The sequence below is a fragment of the Mus pahari genome, chromosome 16 (assembly GCF_900095145.1).
Source record: "Mus pahari chromosome 16, PAHARI_EIJ_v1.1, whole genome shotgun sequence".
Taxonomy (NCBI): domain Eukaryota; kingdom Metazoa; phylum Chordata; class Mammalia; order Rodentia; family Muridae; genus Mus; species Mus pahari.
In genome coordinates, this window is record NC_034605.1 from 63,374,914 (window position 1) to 63,391,475 (window position 16,562).

General features: G+C 45.5%; 1 protein-coding gene across 6 annotated transcripts in view; it reads left to right on the plus strand.

Annotated features, from left to right (window-relative positions):
- The window catches only part of Dapk1 (death associated protein kinase 1), a 168,147-nt gene that overhangs the window by 118,061 nt on the left and 33,524 nt on the right, over positions 1-16,562 (plus strand). For 5 of the 6 annotated variants that reach the window (XM_029547439.1, XM_021215999.1, XM_021216000.1 and 2 more), the window contains exons 5-17: positions 674-803; positions 967-1,015; positions 1,102-1,128; positions 2,218-2,370; positions 2,677-2,722; positions 4,179-4,268; positions 5,400-5,492; positions 7,805-7,924; positions 8,331-8,429; positions 9,483-9,581; positions 11,293-11,391; positions 12,192-12,389; positions 13,589-13,786. In XM_029547439.1, the coding sequence (XP_029403299.1) occupies positions 674-803; positions 967-1,015; positions 1,102-1,128; positions 2,218-2,370; positions 2,677-2,722; positions 4,179-4,268; positions 5,400-5,492; positions 7,805-7,924; positions 8,331-8,429; positions 9,483-9,581; positions 11,293-11,391; positions 12,192-12,389; positions 13,589-13,786 (1,401 nt within the window). The remainder of the gene's footprint in view (positions 1-673; positions 804-966; positions 1,016-1,101; positions 1,129-2,217; positions 2,371-2,676; positions 2,723-4,178; positions 4,269-5,399; positions 5,493-7,804; positions 7,925-8,330; positions 8,430-9,482; positions 9,582-11,292; positions 11,392-12,191; positions 12,390-13,588; positions 13,787-16,562) is intronic. The other variant, XM_029547441.1, reaches the window with a different exon arrangement.

Here is a 16,562-nt window from a genome sequence, read left to right on the forward strand (position 1 = left end):
GGAATGTTAAGATCCCTTATTCCTCTTTAACTCCTCAAAGCCCCTCTTTGCTCTGGCCCCTCGTTTGTGAATGTAGCACATTGGGAAAGGACCATTGAGCTAGAACAGGGCTGCGGAGGACCGAACTGTCCTGTCTTTTGCCTATAGCAGAGCCTTCAGACCCGTGTCTGTGTCCCCCAGTATTCACCAACTCACACTGTAAGGTGGATTTCTGCCAGTGCTTGATGTCTTGTTTCTGACCGGGGAGCTGGCAATGGCCATAAATAAGTGTCTGCTGGGCAGCTGCCAGCCCCAGAATGTAGATGACAAGCGCAGCCTCAACCTGCCTGTGCTTCCTGGGAATGCAAGCTGTCAAGACGGGCTGTGCTCCTATCACCCTACCTAAGTAGAGCAGACATCTTAGACCTGCCTTTTGCTTCCTGGCTCCCCTTCCTTACCAAACGCTTGCTGGCCTCAAATTTTTGCCTCAGACCTGCCTCCTGGAGACCCTGAGCTAAGCTCCTCTTCTCCCCAGTGCCTTTTCCTCTACCTCCTCTCTGGCTTTTGCTTGTTCGTTTGTTATTGTTTGGTTGCTTGGTTTTTGTTTGTTTGTTCTTGAGTGAAGAAGGGCCCTTCTGTCACCTTTTACTTCTCTCTCTCTCTCTCTCTCTCTCTCTCTCTCTCTCTCTTCAAGCCGGAAAACATAATGCTTCTGGATAGGAATGTGCCTAAACCTCGGATCAAGATCATCGACTTTGGCTTGGCCCATAAAATTGACTTTGGAAATGAATTCAAAAACATATTTGGGACACCAGAGTTTGTGGGTAAATCTCCTCTGCCCTTGGGCTCCCTTGTGTCTCATCCACAGTCCACTGGCCGAATCTCCCTGGCTCTAAGAGCACTCCCTGTCCCTGTTTCTGTTTGTTACATCATGATAAACTGTTGGCCTCTAGCTTCCCAAGCTAACGAGTGTTTGTTTTCTCTCAGCTCCGGAGATAGTCAACTATGAGCCCCTTGGTCTTGAGGCAGATATGTGGTAAGGGGCACACCCTTGGTGTTGTTTTCTTTCTGATCTATCTGACTGTTTTCCTAACATGGCTTTGTCTTTATTTCTGTGTGCAGGAGCATCGGGGTAATAACCTATATCCTGTAAGTATCAAGTCTACCATTCATGTATTCTTTGCTTGTCCCTGAGACTGACCAGATAGATCATGTTGGCTCCTTCAGCTTGTGCATGCTCTCCATTAAACATCTTCATCCTGCACGCTCAAAACATATCCATTTAATGCTAATTAGGTTTGGCTTTCCTCAATCAAAATGAATTGCCAGTTGTAGCATAATCATGGTGAGAAATCTTATCTGTCCATTGCTGAGAAAATAGAAGAGTTTCATTTTAAACTATTTTTTTGGTTCAAATGACCGTGTATGATGGTGTGTTTGTGTATAAGTGCTTATTAGTGTGTGTGTGCATGCGTTAGTATGTTTATATTTGTCAGTGTAGGTGCATGGGTATGTGTGATCACTTTACATTTTTACTTTTATGCTTTTGAGATAGGGTTTTTTTTGTTTGTTTGTTTGTTTTTGAGATAGGGTTTCTTTTATGTGTATGAGTCTTTTGTTTGCATGCATATATGTACATCATATGCATCCTTGTGCCCTGGAGTTCAGAAGGTTGGATTCCTTGAGCTGAAGTTACAGATGTTTGTGAGCAACCATGTGGTTGCTGGGAATTGAACCCTTGTCCTAAGTGCTCTTAACTGCTGAGCCACCTTACCGGCTCTGAGACAGGGTTTCTTATGGATTAGGGTTTCTTCATCAATTTGGCTACATTGGTAGCTGCTGAGCTGCATGTATCTACTTAATCCAGTTGCCTGCTGCTCAGTGGCTGCTGCCCCAGTTACAGTCACTCACCACCGTGCCCAGCTTTTGATTTGGGATCTAGAAACCCAAATTCAGTTTGTCATGCTCCTGTAGAGCAGGAACTTTGGTACTTTGATAACCGAGCCATCTCCCCAGCCTCAAATGAGCTTTCAACAGGCTTCCTCTGCAAGGAGTTGATAATTCTTGTTCATTAACTGTTCAGTATTCCATGGTATGTGATTGGATTCTGACGTGACTCGTTCCACACTAAGTCCTGTGTGTTGCCCCCCCCCCCACCCCATAGGCACATAAGCAGCAGTGATTCTACACGAGTAGTTTTAAATGTTCTGTCAATGAGCCACTTTGTTTTTTTAACAGCCTGAGTGGGGCCTCCCCTTTTCTTGGAGACACCAAGCAAGAAACATTAGCGAATGTATCTGCTGTCAACTACGACTTTGAGGAGGAATTCTTCCGGAACACCAGTACCCTTGCCAAAGATTTCATCAGAAGACTGCTGGTCAAGGATCCAAAGTGAGTGTCCCCTCCTCCTGTCAGGCAGAGCCTCATGTGGCCAAGACCAGAGACCAGCACCTGTTCTGTTCTACCTGCCTGGAAGGAAGTGCTTCAGAGACGCACCTAGGACCTTCCTACTGCCGGCCCACTCAGTCCCGCACAGGGAGGAGTCTGGAGCCGGAGCATTGCTCTCAGTGTTTTTTGTTTGTTTGTTTGTTTTGCAGAGCATTATCTGCTTGTTAGGCTGACCCAGCATGAAAATAACCTAAGCACTGTTTCAATCTCATGAGATCTTTTTTTCCTTCCCCCTTCTGTCCCCCAAAGGAAGAGGATGACAATCCAGGACAGTTTGCAGCACCCCTGGATCAAGGTGAGTTGCTTATTAGGTTGGATTTCTGATTATTTCTGAGTGATGGGTCGTGCTGGAGTGTTGGCTATCTGTTGGGTTTAAGATAGAGCGGTACACTGCAGTATATCCCAGTGACCGCAGAGGGAGGACAATGAGCTGTGAAGAACAGGGAGAAGTCAAATCTACTGAGCAGACATGCTTTGTGTAGCCTGTGGGATGATAGTAAAAGTGGCATTTGAAAACTGAATTGTTTCCCATCCTACAGATGTTCCAAATCTCAGAATCTTTTGAAAAATCTGAAGGTCTGTAGATACCACATTTACCTTACACACAACTGTAGGGGAATCTCCTCTTTTGCTGGAGCACTTGACCCTGCCACATGGCACTTATATATTGCTGCTCTGTTGGTATTTTGGCTAACAAAACTGAATTTGCTTCAGCCTAAAATAAAAGGGCCTGAGGTTGATGAGTGTGTTAGCTTTCTGTCGATGTGGCAGATTACAGGAAAGACCGTTGAAGAAGGAAAGACTGTTTGGGGGTGGGTTTTAGTTTTCAGTCTGTGGTCACTGTTGTTGAGTGCCTGTAGCAAGGCCGTTCATTCTGGTAGATGGAAGAGAGCCAGCCAGGATGGTGGGAGGAAGGGGCCATGGTTCTAGTAGGTTCCTTAAGGACTCAGTGAGGAAAGTTTCTCCCCTCCTGGCAGTTACACAAGCTGGCCACCCAGCCCGAGGCATAAAAGGCATTGGGAACACTTAAGATCCAATCCATAATAAAGATGTCTAGTAGTTCAAAACAAAACCATGGGCCTCATCAGTGGATATTACAGAAAGCTTCCACTCCACTTCTCCCTCTTGGGGTAAGGTCTGTGCCCAAGTGTATCCACCGAACAAGACACAGTGAATATATTTGAGTGCTCTAAGGTTCGGCCAAATGAATCATACCTCTCGAGTCCCTCCCAAGTTAATTCGCTTAGTGAATCTTGCCATTCCCAAATTGTCATTATAGAAGAGTGTATTGGAGTGTGGGTACACGCTCACCTCCTGTCCTATGTGCACTCCTCTGTATTATATAGAATACTCAGCCATCAAGAGTTAGGGGGCAGAGTCTAGATCTCCCCCTCCCCACTTTCTTTTTTTCTTGAGACAGTTCCAAGTATGCCAGTCTAGCTTCAATCTTGGTTATAGCCAAGGAAGACCTTGATTCTTCTACCTCTCCCTCTTGAGTGCGAAGATTATAGGCATGCACTAGCATGCTTGGTTTATGTAGTACTGGGGTTAATCCCAGAACTTTCTGAATGCGAGGAAAACTCTCTACCTGCTGAGCTACATCAGAGCCAAGCTCCAGGATCGTGAATGTTATTTCCCACTCTTTATGCTATTTTAGAATAGGGAATGTGTAAGCCTTTCAGAGTGATAAGGAGTATTAGAACATTTCTGTAATTAGCCTTCATTATCTTTTCTTGAACTTTCATTTTTAGCCTAAAGACACCCAACAAGCACTTAGTCGAAAAGCCTCGGCAGTAAACATGGAGAAATTCAAGAAGTTTGCAGCTCGGAAAAAATGGAAAGTAAGACTCTGCTGTCACATTGAATTTGGCTTTTTCTGTCTGGTCTTGTTAGAGCCCTTGTCTCCTAACACTGGGAGTCAGGAAATACATTCATTTAGTAATAAAAAAGTCCACCGTGTAATCCCCTGTGCTATTATTACTTGGTTTCAAAGACAAGCGTAAACCGTATTTCAGTGTTGCTTAACTTCTTCTTTGAAATGTAATTTTGCGCTTTTCTCAGACCACCCCCAAGGCGGATTTTTAAATCAATACAATAAAGTGATAGTGAACACTGTTTCAACTGTAACGAACCATACTCTGAATAAACCTGCTCTTCCTGGCAAGCAGCCTGGAGCGTGTATGAAAAATCTGCCTTGCTCCTGGTGGGCTGGCCGGGGGGGTCACGATAGCCCTGGCAGCGTGGCCTCTCCTACGCTGTGGTGGCTTCCCTCTTGTTTTGGTGGGATGCTGGTTTAGGTATCTTTGGAACAATCAAAATTCAGGGATCAGAAAGAAGGTGATGATGTGGTTTCCAGTGCCCAAGATTATGTCGAACTGGAGAGAGCCTCCTCTCTTGACTGGTCCAGTGGTGTACCTCAGTTTTTTACCCAATAAGCTATGACTAGACTCTCCACAAGGCTTAGAGCTTATCTCAGTCTCTCTTCCCGTTCTTTTTCTTTTCCCTCTTTCTACTTCTTTCCCTTCCTCCTTTTTCTTCATTCCCCTGTTGCTTCAGCCTTTGAGGGTATGAAGGGAATTGTTCTTCAGACTAAAGTATCTGTCCCGCCTGTGCATGTTGATAGGCACATATATTCCTTTAGCTGACGTGGGCCCAGAGAGCTCACAGCAAGGCCTTTGCATCCCATGCTGGACTCCTGAGGACCCTGTAAGGGCTTTGTTGGGGTTTAAAACACACGGCCTAGAGAGAGATGGGATGTAAGACAACCCTTGCACAGGTCAAAGTGAATGCACAAGAGTCTTTCTGTGCTGCTGTCTGGGCTCGTGACCTTCAGAACACTTCCCTAATCAAACAGTCTGAACTTCCGTGGAGTGCCCGCCCCAAGAGGAATGTTGGCAGTGAACGTGCTCTTAATGCTTTCTTCAGAAGTTCTCTTTTCCCCTTGACTCTTTATACGTTTATTTTATTTTTAGCAATCTGTTCGCTTGATATCACTGTGCCAAAGATTATCCAGGTCATTTTTGTCCAGAAGTAACATGAGCGTCGCCAGGAGCGATGATACTCTGGTAAGCATTCCTGTTTGCCTTGGCTAGCTTCTCTGAGCAGCACTGTGCTTAGAGTTTACATTGTTCTGTTTATGCATCAACCCAGAAACCCTTACTCCTGAGGTGGGCTACCACTGTGCCCGGTCCTGCCTTTCCTCCTTGGAGGATTTTGATTCGATTTACTTGGTGTTCTCTTAGCCACCATCCCTACTGTTTCTAACACTACTCCTTCCCTAAGCACTTGTATACACACACACACACACACACACACACACACACACACACTCACACCACAATTTAAAGAGAGAGTAACCAATGGAAAACGAAAGAGCTCTCACTAATTCTCATGACTGGACATAAGAACACTGATTGCCACCATTAGGAAAATGTAGAGTCAAAGCGATATGAAAGGACAGACAGCCCTCACCCCTTTCCCCACCAACACTGTGGAATGCACAGTGCTACTGTCTCATGGTAGACCAGAAGGCCATATACACTTGGTTTGTTGACATCGTCCTGACTGTCCAAAGCCCTTGGGAATGGCATCACAGTTTTCCCTAAGTCCAAGCTGAAACCCAATCACTGATGAGCTCTTCAGATACAGCTAGACACCTCTCGCTTCATCGAGACTTTCCTCAGCCAGTCACAAACAGGGCTTTGTTCACGGAAGGTGAAGGGGACTCCGGGAAAAGCAGACACAGTGGTTCTGTGGGAATCACCCTGGCCTGTAACCTAATAGTCGGTATTTCCTGGGTAGAGCTAGGGACTCCTAGGGCAGGGATCACATGACAGCAGACACTAGCTCTTCTTTTCTCCTGAAGCTACTGTCTGTAATAGTGTTTCAGCTCTAGTCTACAACTGTAGAGTAAAAGGAGGAAGAAGATATGTCCATGCGTGTACACACACACACACACACACACACACACACACACACACAAAGGAAAGCCAAAGAAAAGGAACTTATGATATAGGAAGGAAGAAGACCTCCTTGGAAGGGTGTGAGGATGTTAGGGGAGCCAGGGGAAAATGGCAGTGTAGGTCTGACTGTGGGATGCTGTTGGATGCTGTAATGGGAAGTGACTGAAGCTCATGAATTAGCATTCTTAACAGCCCTTTGTCACAATGAAAGCTAGAGTAGAAGCTTTGGAGAGGAAGTCTGTTCTCTTCTGCTGACTGGGGGTGCTGTAGTCTGTCTGCCTTCTTTCCCTCCACCAAGATTCATCCCACTTTTCTACCACAGTGGCCCCTAGTCATTAGCCTGGACTATGAAAGAAAACCAAACTTTTTTTTTTTAAAGATTTATTTATTTATTTATTATATGTAAGTACACTGTAGCTGTCTTTAGACACTCCAGAAGAGGGCACCAGATCTCGTTATGGATGGTTGTGAGCCACCATGTGGTTGCTGGGATTTGAACTCAGGACCTTTGGAAGAGCAGACAGGTGTTCTTACCTGCTGAGCCATCTCACCAGCCCAAGAAAACCAAACTTTACTGCCTTGTTTCACTGATGTCCTTTGCCAGTGTTGCCGAAGTCCTCCTCCTGGAGTTTGGATTTAGAAGAAATGCTTCTCTGTTCTGCTCTCACAGGCACTGACATTTCAGGAGCTGCCCCTCTGTATTTTGGGGGGACTTTTCTAACTCCTTAGTTGTAAGGTATGTTTTGGAAGCATCTTGTAAGAAATGATGCCAAAATGATGTCAACAAAAGGAACAAACTTATTCATCATTCCAAGTTTTCTCGGAAATTAGAAGTATATCCATTGTCTTTTCTTTTAGGGGACACACACACACACACACACACACACACACACACACACACACATTCACCATTCAGAGAATTTTACCTTCCTATTTTAGACATAGAGAAAGAAGACATTCACATGTCAAAAGGAAAAAAAAAGGAGAAATAAAAAGGAAAATACACAAATCTGTAACTGGAAAATCTAGCAAATGGTTCTGTGGTTTTTCTCCTTATCCAGTAGGAGAGTTCATGTCACAAAGGAACCTCCACACTGCATTCTGTTAACTGTATTTTGACAGATTCCTAAGATAAGACAGAGAGGGTCATTAGTCGACATCCCTGTTCGCCATCTGAACCTTTAAAAAAAAACGGTCCTTTTTGTTCTTGGTTTCAATGTGGATGACATCAGGCTTGGTTAAGCATTGTATTAACAGTTGGTAGCATGGAAGGGTACAGGTTCACCTCCAAGCTCCCTTTGTGACCCTGTAGATTGGGGATTAAGTGGCCTTTTTTCCTGGCCAGCCGGGGCTCACTATGTTGATGAGTGTCCTGGCCCGTGTGCTAGCTCTTTTCATCCTCATGTGTTTTTCAGGACGAGGAAGACTCCTTTGTGATGAAAGCCATCATCCATGCCATCAATGATGACAACGTCCCCGGTCTGCAGCATCTCCTGGGCTCATTGTCCAGCTATGATGTCAACCAGCCAAACAAGGTCTGACTCCCCTCTGCCAGGGGTATAGGCTGGATGTTTTATAGACTGTGACATTGCAAATATATCTTCTATTCTGTGGGAAAGACCTTTCTGCTTAAGCTGGTTTGAGTTGCAAATAAGGACATTTTGCATTGAGCACCTTCCTTCACAACCCAGTTGCTCCTGCACCCTTGAAATTCCTGCTTTGCTTTTCTCCCTACAAATAGCAGCCCTGTCATTGGGTATAAACTGAAAAGGGGGGACTTCTTGTCCTTCTGGAACTTTCTTCCCTTCCTGTACACAACTTTGTACCCATGGAGATCCAGGGAAGGGTGTGGACACAGCAGGGTGAGGACATCTAGTACAGTGTGGGCTTTCCCCTTCCTCCCAAAACTGAAACACAGTATATTTTCTTCCTGTCTTCCAGCATGGGACACCTCCATTACTGATTGCTGCAGGCTGTGGGAACATCCAGATGTTACAGTTACTCATAAAACGAGGCTCGAGGATTGATGTCCAGGATAAGGTCAAAATGCTATATTATTAAAAATGAATTGATTTCCTGTATTCTCAAATGTCTTCCCAATTTTAAGGGCATTATGTGGAAGAGTATGACTAGTTTCATGATTTCCTATGAAAGGTGAGCTGGACAAAGGGTCAGTGCCACCTGACACGCTCCGGGAACTTAACTCCCGTATGCTCTGCTCTGTTCTTGTGCCTTATGTGCTGCGGATCACATTACTCCACAGTGTTACCAGTCTTACTTGGAAAAGATTTTGTTGTGTAGTTGATCTAACCAGAAATTCATTAGCCTGAATATTTATTGTGCATCCAGATATGGGCACGTGTGCTGGTGATGACAGCATTATAAGTGCAGGCGTCATTGAGTGTCATTGAGTGACAGCTGATTAATGTGGCCATGGATCTGTGATCAACTACCGTGACTCCATGAACTCAATCTTTGATCTGATCAAATGTGTGCTGAGAGTTTGTGAGGGACAAAGATCCAAAATGTGTGTCTTTTCATCATTCTCTAGACGATGAAAAGTCACGACTGTTCCCATGGAGTTTCTTCAGGTTATAAGTAATTCACAGGTCATGTAGGGTGCCAGTTTTGTGCAAGCTGCATCATTTTATAAAAGCGTCTTGAACACTCATGTTTGTTTGTTTTGTACCTTTATAGAGGCTTGAGATGGAATCAGTTCCTACAGATACCTAGGGGACTCTTAGGCATTCTAGACTGAGGTTTATATGAGGACTTTGAAAAAGAAAAACAAAACATTTTGACTTTATATTGAAATACTTACATTTACAAAAAAAAAAAAAAAAACCAAACCAAACAAACAAAATGTTGTAAAGATAATACAGAAAATCCCCTTCTGCTCCCTAGTGAGCATCCCCTGTCATGACCATGGATCTAGCTATCAAAACCTTGAAGCCAAATGGGCTTTTCTTCGTCTTGGAACAGGCTCCCTTAGGGTTCGTTACCCCATGAGAAGGGAAACATTGTGGTTCTAAGGGGGGCACGGTCCAGGTCCACTGTAGTTCTAGATTGACTCTACCGGTACTTTCCTTGCAGGGAGGATCCAATGCCATCTACTGGGCCTCTCGGCATGGCCATGTGGATACTTTGAAATTTCTCAATGAGAACAAATGCCCTTTGGATGTTAAAGACAAGGTAAGACCATGCCTCTTAGGAGGAGCAAGAGGAAATGATTAGGGGTGTACTGGAGTGCTGGCCTGCCTGGAACACCAGAACTGAACCCAAGGATAAGATTGAGATCCAAGTCCTCTAGACGGGGATTTAAAGTTGGAGGTTTCGTTATTGTCGCTTGGTTTGGGGATTGTTGTTTTTTTTTGTTTGTTTGGTTTTTTTTTTTTTTTTGTCCATGGTCTGGCCCAGCATTTAAATCAGAGTTTCTACCACAGGTGCTTGGATTCTGCCTGTTGGTGGGCTCACGGTGAAGCAAGAGTATTTAGGGTTGTGTGGTAGAGCAATGCTGCTCACCTCATGTCAGGCGGGAAGGAGGGAGACAGAGACACCCACAAGGTGCCCTTTACTGTAACCTAACTTCCGCTGGCCCCCATCCCCTAAACATTCCTCCAGGTTGGAGAGATGGCTCAGTGGTCAAGAGCACTGACTGCTCTTCCGAAGGTCCTGAGTTCAAATCCCAGCAACCACATGGTGGCTCACAACCATCCTTAATGAGATCTGATGCCCTCTTCTGGTGTGTCTGAAGACAGCTATAGTGTACTAGCATATAATAAATAAATAAATCTTTAAAAGAAAAAAAAAAACAGGATTCCTCCATTCATAGGCTGGGGACCAAGCTTTTCACACATGGCTTTGAGAGGTAATCTGGACAGCAGCACACAAGCCCATCACAACAGTTTTCTTCTGCCAGTTGACAGTAAAATGTCTTTTCTGTGGTTAGTGAAGCCTGACCCTGGGAGGTGTGGATGTAAAGTATCTGGAGTTGTATTGTTTTTACTCAGAGAGATTTGTTGAGGGAGCAACACCTTTAAAATCCCTGAGAGTGTAAGAAACATGTTTCTGAGCACACATAAGGCAATGAAAGCAGGAAGTTGTTAATAACTAAAACTATGCATTTGAATAATTGCAGGATGATAAACTTGATCTTTTTTAAAAATTATTTATTTACTTACTTATTTGTTTATTTAATGTATATGAATACACTGTTGCTCTCTTCAGACACACCAGAAGAGGCCATCCAATACCATTACAGATGGTTGTGAGCCACCATGTGATTGCTGGGACTTGAACTCAGGACTCCTGGAAGGGTAGTCAGTGCTCTTAACCACTGAGCCATCTCTCCAGCCCATAAGTACACCAATGCTCTCTTCAGACACAGAAGAAGAGGGCATTAGATCCCATTACAGGTGGTTATGAGCCACCATGTGGTAGCTGGGACTTGAACTCAGGACCTCTGGAAGAGCAGTCAGTGCTCTTAACAGTTGAGCCATCTCTCCAGCTCCGAACCTGGTCTTAAAAGGGTATGGCAGACAGAGATGGGAAGAGGGGGTATTGATGGAGACAGAGAGAGAGAGAGAGAGAGAGAGAGAGAGAGAGAGAGAGAGAGAACTATGGATGGATAGACCAAGACCAACAGCTAGAAGCATCTGCCCTCATGGTAAAGGGAACATATTCTCACTGCATTGTTTTCCATAACAAGATGAACCAGGTGCGAGGTTTACACACTAGCTGCCTATTTGCTGCCTGACCCCCTGTCCTGCCCTTAGGCTCTGGGGAGCAAATGGCTTGAGGGAAGGTGTGAAGGTGCCACCAAAGGAAGGCATGGGACAGTGCTCTTGATCTCAGAAGTGTTTTTGAATTCTACTCTTAGACCATGGGTCTGTTTCTTTTGTAGTCTGGAGAGACAGCTCTTCATGTGGCAGCCCGCTATGGCCATGCAGATGTGGTTCAACTACTGTGCAGTTTTGGCTCTAATCCTGATTTCCAGGACAAGGTAGGTCATGGGAACAGATGTGCTCAGTTCCTTGTCCCCAGGCCTCGATGTACAGCAGCCAGGTGACTCATAAGGGAGGCCTCTCCACTTAGGTGTCTTGTCATCCTTAGACAGCAGTATGCAACCAGCTTCCCTTCCAATCTCTTCATTCACCCCTTAATCCTCAGGGCAGCCCTGTGAGGCGTATCGCTGTTATCAGCACCCTTGCTCTACAGATGACAGAACCCACACAGGAAAATTCCATGGCTTGCTTAAGCTGCCTGTGGTGGGACCAGGGATGGCATCTTACCCAGTCTGGGGTTAGAATTTCCATTTATAAGTACTACTCTCTTCTGGAACCCTCAAGACAGATGTGTGTTTGATGATGCTGACAGAGGTGCCAGCTTCCCAGTCCCCATGAGCCTTCAGGCCAACTCTTCCTGGACTATCAAGATAGCTGTCTCACAGTGTGCTCTCCTGACTCATGCCTGGCAGAATCAGGGCAGAATTCTTGCTCAGAGGGCTGCTTCTGGCCAGGAAGAGTTTCAGACAGACAAAGTCAATTTCGCCAAAAGCTGTTCTCGGTCCAGGGGCCCCAGTAGTGAGGTCCGTGATATATTGAGAAAACCGAGTTCTCTTAACACTCTGGTTGAGGGCACAGACTGACCGGGGAAGACTGGGTCTGCCTCTCCATGGCATCAGATCCTGATGGTGGAGTTATTTCAGGTTAATTTCTTGCCGGCACTGGCTGCAATCTCTGCTTCCATGGCCTTGACTTTCTTGTCTGCGTTTTCTTCCCCTGCACGCGTGACCTTGGCCAGGAAGAGGAAACCCCCCTCCACTGTGCTGCCTGGCATGGCTATTACTCGGTGGCTAAAGCTCTTTGTGAAGTTGGCTGCAACGTGAATATCAAGAACCGGGAGGGAGAGACCCCACTGCTGACGGCGTCTGCCAGGGGCTACCATGACATTGTGGAGTGTCTGGCTGAACATGGAGCTGACTTGAATGCTTCTGACAAGGTGCTCTATGGGGGAAATGCTTGGCTCTCTCTGTGAAGTGAGCAGTCGGGCTGGAGGGACCATGAGACTTGCCTACTTGTCTCCTTGAGATAACAAACGTGAACTAAGTAAACTGTTGATCATCCTTCCATTCTTTGGTTCCAAAAATGTTCTTTGGAGTTTTTTTTTTTTTTTTTTTTTTTTAAGAGTCTTTTTAGCATGTAAAGTTTCTGATTGAGCAAGCCTGTTTGGCCAGTGTTTTGACCTGTTTAGTTTTGGCGCAGGGACAGTGTTGGTTTTAGACACATGTAGAAACAGGCGTTTATTTTGCCACCTGCTCTTGTAAAAAAGACAATAAACCACTATTATTTGTTTTACATTTTACTTTTAGACCAGGTGTTCCCTTCTCACCTAAGCAAATCTAACACAATCTGTTTGAATCTGAACTTAAACCAACACAGTGATGGTACTCTATACAGTTAGACTGGACATATTGTAGCTTACGTAGCAACGGCCTTTTGTGGAGTGGTGTCTTGGAACCCTGTGTGGAGACATATTTTGTTTGCCATGGTTGGGTTGGATATTTGCTCCTGGTACCTGGTAGATGGAGCTAATGTTTCTGTTAGACAGTCACAAGCCCCAGTGTCAGGCATGCAGAGAGGAGAAGCTCATACAGACACAATAGAGGTGTGGCGGAAAGCTCTGCTGGCCTGCAGCATTTAGCACTGCTATCCCCTAAGTATTTGGGGGTACTGTGAGTTCCCAGGCTGGGTTCTATGTTGTTCAGAGGTTAAGCACTACATCTTCTTTCTGAGCATTCAGAAGTCCTTGGGGGGAATTATTTCTCTTTGTTTTCTCTGTTGTTTCTGATAGTACTTTCTCTACTTACGAATTTAGCAATTGTTATTGGGCAAATGCTTTGAAAGTGTTTTCAGATCTGTTTGCGGGCAATTGGTGTACCATTTTATCAATTCTGATACAGAGGAGTATAGCCTTTCTGTCTGATACTTTGCCTGAGCCCAAATGAATCAGCAGTGGTCAGCCCAGGCTTCAATTATGCGGAATGGAATGGATAAAGCCCCACCCTTTTCCAGTCCAGGCAATGACATTTGAAGTTCTTGGGTGTGTGCAGGAGCCGTTCTGTTTACAGCTAAGTCTTGCACAGGGGAGAGATTGGGTCTTGAAGCCAGACACACTCATGAGCCTGGGTTTGGTTCCAGGATGGACACATCGCCCTTCATCTTGCTGTAAGGCGTTGTCAGATGGAAGTCATCAAGACCCTCCTCGGCCATGGGTGCTTTGTGGATTTCCAGGACAGGCATGGCAACACACCCCTGCACGTGGCCTGCAAAGATGGAAGCGCACCTATCGTGGTGGCCCTCTGTGAAGCCAGCTGCAACCTGGACATCCCAAACAAGGTACATGAAGAGGGTAGGGTCCCCAGGATCCCACCTGGTCTGCTGGACACTTTTGCTGGGTTCTTGCCATGGTTTTATTATTATCCCATCATAGTGGAGGGTTACTGCCACTCACGTGCACTGGATGTCTAGAGGACAGTGACATTTTGGGCTGTGTGACGGTTGAGTCATCTCCTGCACTGACGTTAGAACATGGAGACATTGACATGCACTTATTGCTGTTTCTGGCTTCCCACTGTGGTGTTTAGAGAATGAATGAGTGTGTGTACACACATGTGTGAACAAATGCAGGACTTGGGGTCACCTGGGTATATATACACATACATACTTGTGTGCAGCTTCCTTCTGAAGCACAAAGTCTTCAGTGTATACTCTTTTTTTTTTTTTTAAGATTTATTTATTTTCTGTATATGAGTACACTGTAGCTGTACAGATGGTTATGAGCCTTCATGTGGTTGTTGGGAATTGAATTAAGGACCTCTCCTGGCTCCTGTCAACCCCACTCATTCTGATCGGCTCCACTCGTTCAGTCCCTGCTACTCTGGCCCAAAGATTTATTTGTTATTATACATAAGTATACTGAAGCTGACTTCAGACACACCAGAAGAGGGTGTCAGATCTCATTACAGGTGGTTGTGAGCCACCACGTGGTTGCTGGGATTTGAACTCAGGACCTCTGGAAAAGCAGTCAGTGCTCTTACCTGTTGAGCCATCTCACCAGCCCCAGTATATACTCTTGACCTTGTAATTTAGCCAAGATTATCGGGAGCTTAGGCTGTCTTACCTGTCACTTTTGAGATGTCTATGGGCAAAAGTTTCCAACACGTTTGTGTATGTATGCATGAGTGCACACTAAGCAAATTTGGTAAAACCAAGGGAATATTGACAACTTATAACTTATAAAGAGATGAAAATAAATTGTATTTTCTCAGCTCATTAAAAAGACCTGGCGCAGATTTCCAGACTGCATTTCGCTGAATCCCATCCAGATTTTCGGTACAATAATAACAGTTAAATATTTGTGTAGTTTCAGTGTGTAACTGTATGAAAGGTGGGCACACTTTCCTTAAGGTCACGATAAAATGGAAGCTGAGAGGAATTATATCTAACTGTGGGAAATGTCTGTTTATAGATGGTGTATATGGTGCCGTCCAGTTTTATGATGATTTGTTTGAGGTAAAATAGTTAATGTATGAAAGAGCTGGAGAGTTGTCTTGCTTGTCCTCCTGCATATTGGGTGATTAATTGTGGTGGACATTGAAATTGGTAGTCTTCAAACTCTGGGACCCTATGAAGGAGACATCCTGACTCTTAGCTTTAGCTGCTTCTTGCTGTCTTGATTTATCCTTATCAAGCCATGCCAAGATAATTATTTACGTGGCTTAAGAGGAGGTAGGATTCCCTCAGTGGGTTAAAAGTGGCCTCAACAAATGTGTGCTCATTAATCCACCTTCAGATCTCACTGTGGAAGCACAGCGGACAGCCTGTGCACAGCATTTGGGCTACACCAGCTGATTTCTTTCCATGAACAAGGAAGACCTTGAGTTCAGTTCCCACTGTCCAGAAAAGCCAAGACAAAGCAGAACATGTCTTTGCGTGTGTCTACAGGCAAAACATTGTTAAATACGTTCATTAAGAAGTCCAGCTTTGTTGGCATTGTGGCACACACCTGTACTTCTAACACCCGTGATGTGCAGGCTGGATTGTGTGTTTGAGTTAAACCTGGGCTACAGTACGAGAACTTTTCTCCAACACAGATAAACATCTAGCAAGACAAGCCCCTCTCCAGGTTTGCAAACTACTGGCCTGGGCTGAGATGTGGCTCAGTGGGAATCCGGATGCATGGATAAAGCCCATCGGCCTACTCACAGCACCACAGAAATGGGCAAACGGGAAACTTGACTCGTTTGATGAAAATCGGTCACAGTGGTCAGTGGACTTGCTGTCTTGATGATGTCTTGATGACGTCTTGTGCTGGAATAGCGTGGGAGCCTTCGGTGGCTGATTCTGCTGTTATGCAGAGCTCAGCCAAAGTGAATGCCTTGTGCGGTTAAGACTTGTGTGGACTGGAACCTGCTGGCCGTCACAGCACAGCTTTCTGGCTGTGCTCTAGCCTGGTGAATGACCTCGAATTGGGGAGGGACATTGCAGGAAGCTGAATCTGCTTTACAAGAGCCACTGTTGTAACCTACCCAGTCCTTTAAGGCTTGGCCTACTCCCGAGAGGACAGCCCTGGTGACTCCCTCACCCGCTCCCAGACTTCACCTCTTCAGAGAGTCCACTCCCTCTGCACATCATGTCCTGAACCCAGTTTTTATCCTGTGAACTTTTAGGTGACAAGTGATAATCAAACCCCCTCTCTCTGTCCCTCTTACCTCCTTTCCCCCTTCCTTTTTCTATCCCTCTGCCCTGTCTCTCCCCTTCCCATCCTCCACTCTCTCCCCATTTCTTTTTCTCTCTTTCCTCAGGTGAGAAACTAGAGACGTTTAAGTTACATGCAGGAAATTAGTGCCAGCCACTACCAACCCTCCGCGCTGTCCAGTCTGCCTTTCCTCAGGTCCACTTGGGGAGCCGTTTGTTAGCTTGGACACGGCACAGTGCCGTCCATGTTCCTCAGGAGCCGTTTGTTAGCTTGGACACGGCACAGTGCCATCCATGTTCCTCAGGAGCCGTTTGTTAGATTGGACACGGCACAGTGCCGTCCATGTTCCTCAGGAGCCGTTTGTTAGCTTGGACACGGCACAGTGCCGTCCATGTTCCTCAGGAGCCGTTTGTT